The sequence below is a fragment of the Myotis nattereri genome (assembly GCF_964212035.1).
Source record: "Myotis nattereri genome assembly, chromosome: 1".
In the NCBI taxonomy this organism is placed as follows: domain Eukaryota; kingdom Metazoa; phylum Chordata; class Mammalia; order Chiroptera; family Vespertilionidae; genus Myotis; species Myotis nattereri.
In genome coordinates this window covers 129,003,030-129,017,921 of record NC_138075.1, presented here as the reverse complement: position 1 = coordinate 129,017,921, position 14,892 = coordinate 129,003,030, and the positions used below count along the sequence as shown (strand labels likewise).

Below are 14,892 nucleotides of genomic sequence, written 5' to 3'. Positions count from 1 at the left end.
CGGCAGCAGCTCGGATCGCGGGAGCACGGAGGTGCCCGGGGAGCCAGGCTCTGGGCGCTCGATCTTCCCCGCGGCGCGGCAGCCGCCAGGTGGCAGCAGCGCCCGGGGATTGGCCGCCGCCCGCGGGCGGGGCGGGGCGCGGAGGGGTTAGCGGGTGGGCGGGGCCGCGGCGCCGGCGCTGCGGGGAACCCACCGGGGTGCGCGGAGGAGGGAGCGGCGGGGGGCTGCGGAGCCGGGCGCCGCGCCGAGCGGGGGCGCGGCCAATTGGACGGCGGGCCCGGCGCGCGCAGACAGGCGACATGGAGGCAGGCGCGGCCGCCCGCCGCCCCTGACGCGCCGCTCCGTCCCGGTGGTCGGCGGGGCCGAGCCGGCCGGGGCCCCTGGCGCGGAGATGGGCAGGTCGGCGGCGCTCCTGCTCTGCCTGCTGGGCTGCCACGTCTGGAAGGCGGTGACCAAGACGCTGCGGGATCCGGGCGCCGGAGCCCAAGGTGGGTGCGCGGCGGCCGGCGGCGGGCTTTTGTGTGGCCACGGCCTGCCGCAGCGGCGGCGGGAGGCTCCGCGCCGCATTGTGCCGCGGGCGGGGGAGCCGGGCCCGCAGCCCCGCGCTGCGCTCCGGAGGGGGCGGCGCCGCCCGGGGGCGCCTGGGGCCTGCAGCCTGTGCTCCCGGGGGGCCGGGGACAGGTGGGGGTGCGGGTGGCACCAGCTCTGCTGCTTCGGGTGGCGCGTTCGCGTGCATCCGGAGGTCCTTTTCTTTATGCCGTGACACAGACACGCGGCTCCGTCTCCTCCTTCGCCCCGGCGACAGGGGCAGCCCCCGGGTCGCGCCGCCCACTCGCCGCTCGGGGCTCGGGTGCTGGAAACCCGGGCGCGAAGGCAGCTGCGCTCGGCCCTTTTGTTGTGGTGGCGAGGGGGTGGCCGCTGCCCCGGGGATGCCCCCTGCAATTGGGGACTCCAGGGTCCGCGGCTGCTGCCAGCCACCGGCCTGCCGCAGTTCGGGAAAGTTTTGGGGGTCTCCTCCTCCTCCCTGTCCGACGTCTCCTCCAGGCCTTGAGGGGTGTCCTCCTCGGCCCAGGAATCGCTCCCGGAAGGGGAGGAAGAATTGGAACTGGGAGGCCCTGAGCACTTTAAATCAACAACAACCCTTTCCAGGTCTGTATGTCGCCAGCTCCTGCCTTTTGTCTAATCTTTGGCCTCTGCAAATTTGCTTTCCAGCCCTGGAAGTAATGTGGTCGCCTCTGAGAAAGGCCACGAGCCTTTTGTCTTTAAAATACGAATTTATTTGCGGGGGGGAGGAGGGGGCGCGAAGCCTCCTTTGCACGCACGCATTTGTGGCCGCCGCAGAGGAGCATCTGCAGGACGCCGCTGCCGGCCTCCCCCGGGCCTCTCAGGTCTCCAGGTCTCCCACAGGCCTCCTGCAGTCCGACCCCCCTCCCCAACCCCCTCCCCCCCCCCCCCCCCAGCTCCTTGCCATGTCCTCTCCTTGCAGAAAGGTGTGTGAACTGTGAAGTCAGTCCTGCCGACAGGATGGACCAAGATCGCTCCATCCAGGGTCCTCTTGCTCAGACTCTGCCTTACCCATCCTCATGCTAACTCTCTTCCCATGTAACAAATACCGGAGCAAAGAACCTGGATGGCCACTCAGCCTGATGATGTGACGGGGAGGAAGGTTCCACCACAGGCTGCTGGGTTTAGTTTGTTACCTACATGTTGAATTAAAGGCTTTCATGTCCATCCCTTGCTGTACCGTTTGCCAGCATCTCTTTCATGCATTGCTTTTGCTATAGCTACGGTATAATGTGACAATGATGAATTATGTATAAATTTGTAGTGTATATTATGGAAGGGGGACATTGATACAGTACAAAAAGACTCATTCCTCTTCATGTAGGAAATGAATGTTTAGGACATTAGATCATTGGTGTTCAGTTGTATCCTCTTAATACCCTACCTCTCTTTGAATCAGCTATTTTAATGAATGATACTTGCATTTCAAGGAGGCCATTAATTCCAAAGAAGGAGTTGAATTTTTTGTTTTGCACTTGACGTGTAATCTTAAGTTCATGCACTTGTAAAATAGGGGAAGGCTTGGTTGGCCTCAACTGGGGGGAGGGGGAGAAGTCATGATAAAACCTACTAAGTGTAGGTTGGAGACCACATTTAACAGAGATCTTATTGCTAAAACTCAGATCAGGTAACTCAGCTCTCAGAAATGGAATGTTCTGTGAAGTGGAAGAGAAATGATCAACCTGTGAGGATATTTATGCCACGGCTAAGAGGATCTTAGTCTATGGGGTGATCAAGTTGAATATTTTTCCACCTAGATTACTTCCTTGATTGGATAAGGATGGCTTTTTAAAGAGTTGAGCCCAGGAGCCATAAGTTGGGTCTTACTACCTGGCATCTGGATTTCGAGCTAGTATCATTTTATGGGAATGGACAATATCTCCTTGGACATTCTAAGGTCACTCTCACCCCACTGGGTTCTTCAAGCCGTCTTGACACATTTACATAGTTTTCTCTACTCTTCTGGATCACATACACAATGAAGACAATTGCCGCATCTGATTTTACTTTGCATTTCCCACAACAGTTTGTGGATTGTTTTGCACATGGTCAGTGCTGCATTGATGAAGGTTTGAAGACAGCTAGTCCATAAACTAGTGCAGCAATTTTCAACCTTTATCATCTCAAGGCACACATAAACTAATTACAAAATTCTGTGGCACAGAATCGCTATTGTAGTGCAACATGCAGTCATCATTAACACGCATTTTTAGAAGAAAACTTCAATGTTTACCTTCTCTGAAACCTAATTTGTAGTTTTACTTACTTTCACTGTTGAAACTTATTTGAATCATTGTTGAGACTTTAATATGTGTTGTGTGCACACAGATAGTGTATACCAACCGGACTTAGAAATTACTTGGGAAAATCTTAGAGACCTGGAACACACAGATCATATACTACAGTATTTTAATTAGATTCTTGGAACTAATTGACACCTTCTTTATTAAACTAATCTTTACTATGTTATGAGGAAACTAACATCTTGCAAAACTTCTTGGCACAATTTTACTATTTATGTATTCAAAATAAGATTTAAGGTTTGGCTTCAGATTCTCTCTTCTTACTGTCGCTGCTTCGAATCAGCAAAGGGATTTCAAAAGCAACAATTGTCACAGTGAGGCTTTGCTGATCACAAATTTGAACTAGTTCTAGAACATGATTGCATATTTTTATTGTTTCATCTCATTTGCTCCAAAGTGTTTATAGTATCTTTTTTTAATGTTACAGAAACTACTATTCTGAAGTATTGACTAATTTTGCCTTTCTCCATCTCTTACAAACTGCATTGAGGCTGGCTTGATAGAGGGGGCTGTCCTTGAAGAGCAGTGAACTGTGCAGATGTGCTCTTTAGGGATGTATGTTTGAAGCCCAGCACTTTTATGCATGAGAGAGGTCAGAGTTGGGTGAAGGACTTCAGGCTCCGCCTTCTACTGTATGATCTTGACGTTACAGCTCATTATCTAATTTTACAATGATATGCTAACTTTTTGTTCATCTCAGAGAAGCTACACTCTGTCATAACATTTGAAGTGAATGGTTGGTTGTCTCTCCTCTCTGAGAGGTCTGTTCTAAACTCAAATTTGAGTTATTGGAGCACGGTGATCAGTTGAAAGACCATGAAGCGACGTAAGATATCAGGGGGAACCTATGAATATATTACTTGACATGGCAAAGGAACGTCACTGAATTGATTAACTTAAGGATCTTGGATAGTCTGGGTTATCAATTGGACCCAATATAATCACAGCGATCCTCACAAGAGAGAGGTGGCCTCTGAGAGAGACTGAGGGTACTACATTGATGGCTGTGAAGGTGGAGGAGGGGCCGGGAGCCAAGGACTGCAGGCGGCCTCTAACAGCCTGAAAAGGCAAGGAAACGGATTCTCCCCTGGAGCCTCCAGAAGGATGCTGCCTTGCCGACATCTTCCCTTTAGCCCAATTATAGTAATTCTGGGCTTCTGACCTCTAGAACTGTAAAATAGTAAATCCATGTAGTTTTAAGCCACTGAATTGTGGTAATTGGTTGTAGGAAACTAATACAAACCCTAATCCTCATGAATTACGAAAGAGCTGCACCTGTACAGTCAGGGTAATGGTGGAGTGTAGACTCCTTCTTGGGTCCAAGCCACTAAATGTAACGGAGAAATGCATGAAGTTTTTGCATCTGTTTAACAAAATTCTGCCAAATTGGCGCGATGTGGGGGATCTTTGAGGATTGCCTCCAGGACCCTTATTACAGCCACCAAATGGACTAATTTTTCCCCCGGTTAGATCAGTGAGATGTGACTTTTATTTGTAACAAGGTGCGTGAGTCCTCCGTATTCCTCCCAGAGTTGGGATTGTTCACGCCTGTGAAAGAACGTGTAGCCACAAGCCACTCTAGTAGAACTCTTGCTTGCTTTTAAGCTTTGCTCAAATTTTTATTGACAGATATCTACTGGTAATAAATGTTGTAAAAGAAAGTTGTGATTTAATGCCACCATAGGCCCCCAATGCCTTCATACAGTGAAACAGTAGGGTCCCCCCTCCAACTTGGAATGGCCTCCCCCATGTTGTTTCAGAGTCTCAGCACAGCCCTGCTGATATTTCTCTGCCTCTCTTAGGCAGATGAGTCCAGCCAACTCTGGGCCTGGACCACATGAACAATTGAGGACACACAGTTGCAGGCAGAGGGCAGAGGCAGCGTAAACACCTGGGTTATCCTTGACACCACACCTGGTAGGGAATACAGGAAGTGTGAAACTACTGCACTTGTCTTGTGTATTTTCCATCTCACTGGGAGCAGGGGAATTCAGTTCAGTGGAGTCCTGAGAAGGAAGACATATGACATGTGGGCAGGTCCCAGAGTAGCAGCTGCAGGGGTCACTGGCAACTTAGTGTGGGGTTCAAACCTTATGGGCTGGGAGAAGGAGAAGGATAATGAAGTGTCCTGGCTCGAGTCTCTTCCCAAGGAAATGAACTCAAGAATGGAGAGAAGTTTGAATCTTCTTGATTTTAGGGCTTTGGCCAAAGAGGTAAGTAAATAATGGAGAAAGGGAAGGAACCACTCAGTTATTTTAAGGCTGAAGAGCTTACCACTCGTTAATGTATCATACTCATCTTCCCAACATATCTCATAAACGTTCATTCATTCGGTTCTCTTCATTTTCACTACTTTGCATACCTTCATCCTAGAGGGTCCCTGTTTTAGTCTGTGCTTTCAGTCCAACATCTCTTCCATGATGTCCCTCTTCAAACACCATTTTAGTCATGTCTCTTTCCTACAGAAACATTGGTATTTTCATGTTGCCCAAAGTATGTCTAATGACTAAGTCTGGCCTTTACAGTCTTCCTGCCTTTTCCAACTTGATCGGTTCTTCTCCAGTTTGAATGGTCTTCTCCAGCTGGAATGTCTCCCTCCTTGCCCCCTGGGTGGCTGGTGCATCCTCGCTTCCCTTCACCTATAGCTGTATTCTCCTTTCTGCTCTTGAAATCCTAAGTACAGTATTGAGTACCTGCTGTATGAATACAGTATGCTACTTATTAGACAAAAAAGGGTGGTGTGGAGGGGGGGCAGTATATTTTTGTGGAAGCTTGATTATTTAGAAGTTTCTACCCTGTGATATTTTACAATCCAATTGGAAAAGAAATGGAAAAATAAATTCATAAAGTAAGGGCATTAAGATACTTTTAATGTAATTAGGCAAGTTTCCTGAGTAAGATCAAACCAACTAATACTAAATAATGACTAAAAATACAGCTATTAATTGTCTGTAATGTTTATTTTTGCATATTCCAAGAATTTATCCAGCCCTAGCCGGTTTGGCTCAATGGATAGAGTGTTGGCCTACGGACTGAAGGGTCCCAGGTTCGATTCTGGTCAAGGGCACATGCCCGGGTTGCAGGCTCAATCCCCAGTAGGGGGCGAGTAGGAGACAGCCGATCATGATTCTCATCATTGTCGTTTCTATCTCTCCCTCTCCCTTCCTCTCTGAAATCAATTAAAAAATTTTTTAAAAAAAGAATTTATCCATAGTCAGACACAGGAAGTTTTATTTCCTAGAGTGTTCCTGAAAATTGTAAGAAAGCTCCTTTTAATGATCAGATATTTAAGCAGTGACTACATAGATTGGAAAATATTGGTTCTATAGTGGTTTCCAATGTCATATGATGTTCTGAATAAAATAATTACAGACACAATTGTATAAAGCTCATATTACTTAAATTGCATAGGGAGATAAGATGATCAAATAAAGCCCTGGCCAGGTGGCTCAGTTGTTTGGAGCATCATCCCATACACCAAAAAGGTTTCAGGTTCAATTCCCAGTCAGGGCACATACCTAGGTTGTGGGTTCCATCCCAGGTCAGGGCATGTATGGGAGGCAACCGATCGATGTTTCTCTCACATCGATTTCTCTTCCTCTCTTCCTCTCTCTAAACATATCTTCAGGTGAGAATTAAAAAAATATATATGACCAAATATAGATTTAATATGTTCATCAAATATTTCACAAGTAAAACATATAAACACATATTCAAATATTTTCCTGGCAAATGGCATAGGAAAAGTTGGCTGAGGAGAAGAAAGCTTGAGGTTAGTATTGAGTTTATAAAAGATTAGTTTGTTTTGTTTTACCCTGTACCCTAAAGGGATAGAGAAGCATGAGTTTATGAGGAAAGACAACTATTTCCAAGTCAGATGAACATTTCATTTGCTTGAATTTACTTTCTTGAACTCAGAATTTGAGTAGAAAAAGTAGTGAATTCACATAGAGAGGGATATTTTTAATGTGATTTTTAATGCGGTTTTGACAGAGCTGAACTAAAGACATTAAAACTATCCTCAGTCAGTAAGGTGAGTCAGATTAGTAAGACTTCTGATTTCAAAACATAATTGGTTGCAGAGTTTCAATGGTTGAAGTTCACCCTCTTCCTCTCCATGCTATTGAGATTAGGGTGTGGTTGTGGTTTGTTTCCTTTGTACCAGTTACAGCTTATATCTCTCCTCTTGAGAGAAGGTCAGCACAATAAAAGCACTTTCTAATAGAAATTTCTTTTAGCAGAAATAATTAAAGCACATGTAACTTGGATCTTAATACTTTGTTAACATTTCATTTCTTCTTAATTTCATTGTGTGATTATTATCAGGCTAATAATTTATAGTTTATTAATAATATTTTATTAAGGATTTGGATGAGTACATTTCTGGGAAATTGATTATACTTTCTTTTTTAAAAAATGTATTTTTATTGATTTTTTACAGAGAGGAAAGGAGAGGGATAGAGAGTTAAAAACATCAATGAGAGAGAAACATTGATTAGCTGCCTCCTGCACACCCCTACTGGGGATGTGCCCGCAACCAAGGTACATGCCCTTGACCAGAATCGAACCTGGGACCCTTCAGTCCACAGGCCGACGCTCTATCCACTGAGCCAAACCAGCTAGGGCTGATTATACTTTCTAATGAAGCAAAGGTGAAAAGGGGGTGTTTTAGTCTATCCAGGCTGCTGTAACAGAATGCCGTTGACTGGGTGGCTTATAATCAACAAAAATTTATTTCTCACAGTTTTGAAGGCTGGGAAGTCCAAGATCAAGGCACTGGCAGATTTGGTGTCTGATCAGGGTGGTTAATAGACAGCCATCTTTTTGATATGTTCTCACATAGTAGAAGGAGCAAGGGAGCTTTGTGTCTTCACATGTGGTCACTAATTCCATTCATATGGTCTCCACCCTCACATAATCACCCGCAAGGCACCACTTTCAAATACAATAACATTAAGGATTAGGTTTCAACATACAGATTTTGGGGAACACAAGCATTCAATCTGTTGCAAAATTTAGGTTAAAAAAGAACTCTGCGGGCAGTTTAGATGGTAAACTCCAAGAATGCATTAAAGTTAACAAAATTTCAAGATAGGAAGAAATCTAATTAAAAAAAAAAAAGACTTGAATCTTGTAGGTGACCAAGTATAAAGTGAGTAGAAAAATATGACTTGGTTACCAACCCTGCCAGAGTGGTCTTGGGATACCCTGGTGAACGCCTAGTTTTTAGAAACCAGATTAGGACATAATTCTGTTGTGTCATGTGCTGGTGGGACCATACCTGAAGGATTGTATTTGGTCCTAGATGCCAGATTTAAGATTGATTGAACCTCCACAGCACATTCAAAGGAGAGCTTGAAATCAGGCCTCTTGGCTTTGTCATGATGCATGTCATATGATTGTCCTTCCATGACATTGGTGAGTACTGGGCTGGACCTGCAGGCCCCTGTGGTCACACAGCCCTCCAACAGAAGCTCCTCCTTGTTAGCCATCACAGGCTCAGCCCCAGAAGAGCTGAACTAAATTGATTGGTTGGAGGGCTTCGGGCATGTTGTTAAAAGCAAGGCAGATCAAAAAGGTGGCCTCAAAGTCTAATTTAGGAAAGATGGGCCATCCTAGAGAATGTGTGATTTAGAACAAAAAAGATGTAGGGAGACCATTTAGGGAACCTCAGATATTTTAAGGATTATTGCATTAGTTCTCTGTTGCTGCCCTCACAGAGTATCGAAATATAACAGCTGGAAACAGCACTCATTACTACCCCACAGTTTCCATGGGTGGGAAGTTTGAGCACAGCACAGCTCAGGTCACTCTGCTTAGAGTCTCACTAGGCCAAAATCAAAGCATCAGTAGGGCCATGCTCCTTTTTGCAGGCTCTGGGAAGAATTTGCTTCCAAACTCATTCAAATGGTCAGAATTCATTTCCTTGCGGATAGAGGGCCGAGGTCCCTGTGTCGTTGCTGGCTGTGGGAGCCTTTCTTGCTCCTTAGGGCCACTTGTATTCTTCCCCGCGTTGTCCCTTCCTTTGCCAAGACAGCAACATCAGGTCCAGTACTCACAGAGCACGTCTCTCGGACATCTCTTCCACCCTGTCTCTCTAACCACAACTAAAGAAAGTTCTTTGCATTTAAGGGCGCAGGTGATTAGTTTGAACCTTCTGAACAATCCAGGAAAATCTCCCTCTTACACTCTATGACCTTAGTTAACCTCTACAGTCCCTTTTGCCATTTAATGTAACACATTGGCAGGTTCCAGAAGTGAGGATGTGGGAGTCTTTAGGGGACTCACTCTGCCATAATGTGGAGGGTGGGTCAGTGGAGCTCCAGTGGGTTGAGGGATGGGCAAAGCAGATCTCCCGCCATAGGGGAGGTTGAGAATAGCGAAGAGGACTGCAGAGGGTCCTTTCAATGAGTCTGGAGAAGGGTTTGGATGAGTGACTTCGGTGTCCCTTCTTGCCCTGAGACTTTAGATGGTCAACTCCATGGACTAAGTTCTAAATTCTGTGGACCCATATGCAAGGAAAACCTGAAGCAGCTTATTTGCTACCAAATACTGTATTTAAAGTGGTCCTGAGTTTTTGTATTTTGACCCTGAAAACCTGGAAGAAAGGTTTATTTTGGTAACTAATATACTAAATTCTTTGAATGGTAAATATTTAGGTATCTAAGCTACCCTTAATGTTAAATCAGTGTAATTAATAGTAACAGGCACTCTCAGCTTCATTCACCTAGATACGAAGAAATAATAATGATTAGCAAACATGTATAGGGTCTTACTGCATGTGAGGCACAACGCGAAGGACCTGAGTGGGTTACCTTATATAATAGTCACATCAATCCTGTGGGTGTAAATATCATTCTCACATTATAGCAGAGGAATTTGAGGCCCAGAGAAGTTACATCATTTTTTTTAATGCAGATAGACAAATTTACCCCGTGTGCGGTCCCTGTTTGCCTTTACCATAAACCATGGAAAACAACCTGAACAGTGATTTACTGCACAGCTCCAGAGAGCCGAGTTCTGTGCTTGGTGCTGTGGGGGATTCAGTTGTGTAGAAACGATAAGAAATTCACACAAATAACTCTGATGAGCTCTTGAGGGAGGTCCGGCGCAACAGGGTGGAGTTTAGGGTTACCCCCAGCTGGGAGTGGGGAAATCTTCTGGGCTGTGTTCCAAGTCTGTTAGCATTTGCTTCTATAACAAGAGAGACTCGTTAGAACCCATCACTTGGAGAGGCGGGCTAGGGAAAGACGTGGTTATTTGGAAAACAGTCCTTCAGGTGTGTTTGGATTTGTAACGCCTGATGAGATGCCCTTGTTCTCCTTTGGCATCAAGTGAGGGCTTTATTGACTGTGAAGTAAGTGTACGTGTATTGATTTGGTATTTGAACTTCCATGTAAAACTTTAATCTTTTTCACTCAAAAAGAAAAAAAGCTGCGTAGTTTCTCTTTGCTTATGCAGTGATCTAGAAAATAAATGTTTAAATGATGCTGTTGTAGGACGATAACATTACTTTTAACTTATTTTGTGAAAATGGCCATATTAAAAAAAATGAAAATTTTACGGTGAGTACCCATCCTCACCACTTACATACAACTAACATTTTACCTGCTTCATTTCTTATCTATAGTTTGTTCATTCTTTTGTCTAGTCATTAATCCATCTTATTTGTTGATGCATTTTAAAGTATGTCTCAGCTGTCAGTGGTCTTTCCTTGAAATACTGCAGCAAGCATGTCCTTCATTAGTGTTCAAGGTATTTATTTATGATTTTTTTCTCATAGGGAAATTTACATACAAGGAAACTTACACATCTTGTGTTGACAAATGCATACATCTGCGCAACCCCAAATGCCATCATGAAACAGAATATTACCATCCTTTCAGAAAGTTCCTCCATGTCCCTTCTCAGTAAATCTCTGCCTTATCCCTTAGGGCCGTGGTCGCCAAACTGCGGCTCTTGAGCCATATGCGGCTCTTTGGCCCCTTGAGTGTGGCTCTTCCACAAAATACCACATGCGGGCGCGCGTACAGTGCGATTGAAGCTTCGTGGCCCATGCGCAGAAGTCGGTTTACGGCCTGGGCGAGTCTATTTTGAAGAAGTACTGTTGATATTTGGCTCTGTTGACTAATGAGTTTGCCGACCACTGCCTTAGGGGAAAACTCTGTTCTGGTTTTTTCCACTATAGATTACCTTTATGCCTATTCTAAAACTTCATATAAATACATTATGTACTCTGGCTTCTCTTAGTCACTATGTCTTTTGAGATCCATCCGTTTGTTGCTTTTATCAGGAGATTGTTTCTTATTGATGAATAGGATTCTTCTGTATGACTGTTCTACAGTTTGCTTATCCATTTTCCTATTGATAGACAAAAGTTTCTCTGTTGTAAATGTAGTGCTATGAACATTTTTATGCAGTTCTGTGGACATATGTTGTCATTGCTCTTGGGAAAATGTGGAGAGGAATTTTGGGGTTATAGGTGAATGTTTAGTTTCATAAGAAACTGCTAGACCTTTTTCTGAATTGGTTGTATCTTTCTTTCACACACACATGCACACACACACACACACGAAATGTGTGAGAATTTCTTTTGCTCCACATTCTCACTAACATTTGGTGGTGTTAATTTTTTTTAACTTTAGCCATTTTGGTGGGCAGATAGATAGGTAGGCAGACAGATAGTATAGCACATACATTTATTTTCCAGCTATAAATGGCTCTAGTGTTTGAAGAGTATTGGAGTACTTTTAGAAATTAAAATTAAGATTTTACCATTATGTTTATTTTTTAAACAGTGTTTTAATGTAGAATTTTTAAATTTTTTGATGTTTTATTAAAATAAGTCACATAGCCCATCCAGTGATGCTCAGTGGTTGAGCATCGACCTATGAACAAGGAGGTCACAGTTCGATTCCCAGTCAGGACACATACCCTGGTTGGGGGCTTGATCCCCAGTAGGGGGTGTGCAGGAGGCAGCCAATCAATGTTTCTCTCTCATCATTGATGTCTCGCTATCTCTCCCTTACTTTCTTTCCTCGTTCTTGTTCCTGCTTTTTTTCAGTTGGGCTAATGGGGTAGCATCACAGCTACCAAAAGGGCACAAAAAGTTCAACCTCTGTAAAGTCCATATAGCAGCAGAAGAAAGAAACGTTGAAAATAACCACTTATACCCAATCTTGGGATATATCCTATCTAATAAAAGAGAAACATGGTAATTAGCCGTACATCTGCTACCCTTCCCATTGGCTAATCAGGGCGATATGCAAATTAACTGCCAGCCAAGATGGCGGTTGGCAGCCAGGCAGCTTGAAACGAACATGAGGCTTGCTTGCTTCAGTAACGGAGGACTCCAACGTTCCCCGCCTGCCGCTGCCGGCCTCTGAGCTTGCAGTTTGAAACATTGTTACAAATATAGAAGCTAAACAAAACCCCAGAAACCTGCTTTAAGCCAGCTGGGATCTCAGAGCTGGAGTTGAAACAGTGTTTCGATTATAGAACCCAAACAAACCAGATACCTGCTTTCAGCAGCCGAAGCCTAAGAGCTGGAGCCAAGCCTCAGAGCTAAAGCTGGCCCAGAATAAAAAAAAAAAGAAAAACAGGAGCGGTTGGGAGCTTCAGTTACCCGCCAGCCTGAAAACAGCCCTCAGCCCCTCACCCAGACTGGCCAGGCACCCCAGTGGGGACCCCCACACTGAAGAGTGTGTGACCAGCTGCGAACAGCCATCATCCCCTCATCCAGGCTGGCCAGGCACCCCAGTGGGGACCCCCACCCTGATCCAGGACACCCTTCAGGGCAAACCAGCCGGCCCCCACCCGTGCACCAGGCCTCTATCCTATATAGTAAAAGGGTAATATGCCTCCCAGCACCGGGATCAGCGGAGCCACGATGTCTCCCGGCACCAGGATCAGCGTGAAAGGGGGCAGCGCCCAAACCCCCTGATCGCCCTGCGGGTCTTTGTGTGACAGGGGCCGGGGCCACAACCTCCCTATTCGCCCTGCTCTGTTTGTGACAGTGGAAGGTGCCCCAACCCCCTGATCAGCCCTGCTCTGTGCCTGATAGGGGGGAGCTCCCCAACCCCCTGATCGCCCTGCGGCTCTGTGTGTGACAGGCTGCAGCGCCCCAACCCCCCCCCCCTCCCCCCACGGGCCCTGCTCTGTGTGTGACGGGGTAGAGCCATAACCTCCCCATCAGCCCTGCCCTGAGTGTGAGAGTGGCGGCGCCCCAACCCCCTGATCGGCCCGGCTCTGTGGGTGATAGAGGGCGACGCCCCATCTGCCCCCCACAGGCCCTGCTCTGTGTGTGATGTGGTAGAGCCATAACCTCCCCATCGGCCCTGCCCTGAGTGTGACAGGGTGCGGGGCCCAAACCCCCTGATCCGCACTGCTCTGTGTGTGACAGTGGTTGGTGCCCCAACTCCCCTATCAGCCCTACTCTGTGAGTGACAGGGGGGAGCTCCTCAACCCCCTCATCAGCCCTGCTCTGTGCGTGACAGGGGGGAGCTCCCCAACCCCCTGATCGATCCTGCTCTGTGCGTGACAGGGTACGGAGCCCCAACCCCCCCGATGGGCCCTGCTCTGTGAGTGACAGGGGGTGGCGCCGCAACCTCCCCATCGACCCTACCTTGAGTGTGACGGGCCGGTGCCCCAACCCCCCAATCGGCCCTATCCTGAGCATGACTGAGAGTGGCATCGCAACCTCCCAATCTGCCCTGCTCTGTGCATGACAGGGGGCGGCACCCCAACTCCCCAATCGGCCCTGCTCTGAGCCCAACCAGGGGGTGCACCTAGGGATTGGGCCTGCCCTCTACCACCCGGGAGCAGGCCTAAGCCAGCAGGTCGTTATCTCCCGAGGGGTCCCAGACTGCGAGAGGGCACAGGCCGAGCTGAGGGGACCCCTCCCCCCCCCCCCGCCCTGAGTGCACAAATTTTTGTGCACTGGGCCTCTAGTATATATATATATATCTGTTGAATGTGCTGTTTTTATCTGTCCGAGTCCTCCAAGTGTCTTCAAGATGAGGAAGTGGATGCTAATTCGCGTAGTGAAGGGAAAGAAGCCCCTCCAACGGTCTTCACGGGAGCCATAGCAGAGACCTCACAATTGGGGAGTAACTTCTTGGCAATCAGGAATGGGTTGGAGCTTCCTGCCTTTGCAGGAATTGAAAGGGAAGAGGCAGAGTATTGTAGCATGAACCTGGGTTTCCATGCTACTTTTTCACCTGTTCGTCTGTGTTTTTTGACTCCTTCCTACTGTTGGTCAGACAGTATAAAACAGATCCATGATCCCCACTCTTCAGAAGTTGGCAGTGTAGTGGATGCAGTTATCTACTCAGTTAGTGGGACTGCTGTTCCAGCTGGAAACTCGTGTAACACGTGGATGTAAGCCTGTCATGGAACACCTGTCCAGCGTGCAGCTGTGCATACAGCCTTGTTCTGTGCGCTCTGTGGCACCAGCCATAGCCCCTTCTGTGTGGTTCTGACTACACGTCATTTTTTAGGTAATGCTTTCAGTGACTTCCTAGCTCACTGTGAAACACTGGTTTGCTACCTAGTCAATTCACAGTGGTCACACAAAAATAAAAAATATATAATAAAACTAAGACTTATGGATAAAGACTTATGGATGAAGTTAAGACTTATGGATAAAGCTCTGTTACTCTAGAGAAAAGGTAGGTAAAACAAAACAATGTTAACAATGAAATGTAATATAATGAAAGCAGTACTTGGTAACTTGCCTGGCCTTCCTATTACCTCTGGTTGTGGGGCCACCCTACAGAGAAGGCCAGCTGATCTTGCTCTCCCAACCACTGCTTCCCAAACTTCAACATGGATACAACCCACTTTCAGATTCTGGTGCAGTGGTTCTGGTGTGGCCTCTAAGATGCTGCAGCTCTTGCCATGCTAGTGGTCGGTGGGCCATACTGTTTCAAGTCTTTCTATCTCCACACACATCAGAGATAGGGGAGATTGGCCCAGGGAGCTGTCCATCAGATCAAGCTACTTGCATACACCTTATGCTATGCTG

The 14,892-nt window shown here is 46.6% G+C and overlaps 1 protein-coding gene across 1 annotated transcript in view; it reads left to right on the top strand.

The window, feature by feature from the left end:
* The first annotated feature begins 207 nt into the window (after window positions 1-207).
* Window positions 208-14,892, top strand: part of LOC308523033 (uncharacterized protein) — a 128,250-nt gene continuing 113,565 nt past the window's right edge. Inside the window, exon 1 of the mRNA XM_081096692.1 lies at window positions 208-488. Coding sequence (XP_080952818.1) covers window positions 392-488 — 97 coding nt within the window. The 5' untranslated portion in view covers window positions 208-391. The remainder of the gene's footprint in view (window positions 489-14,892) is intronic.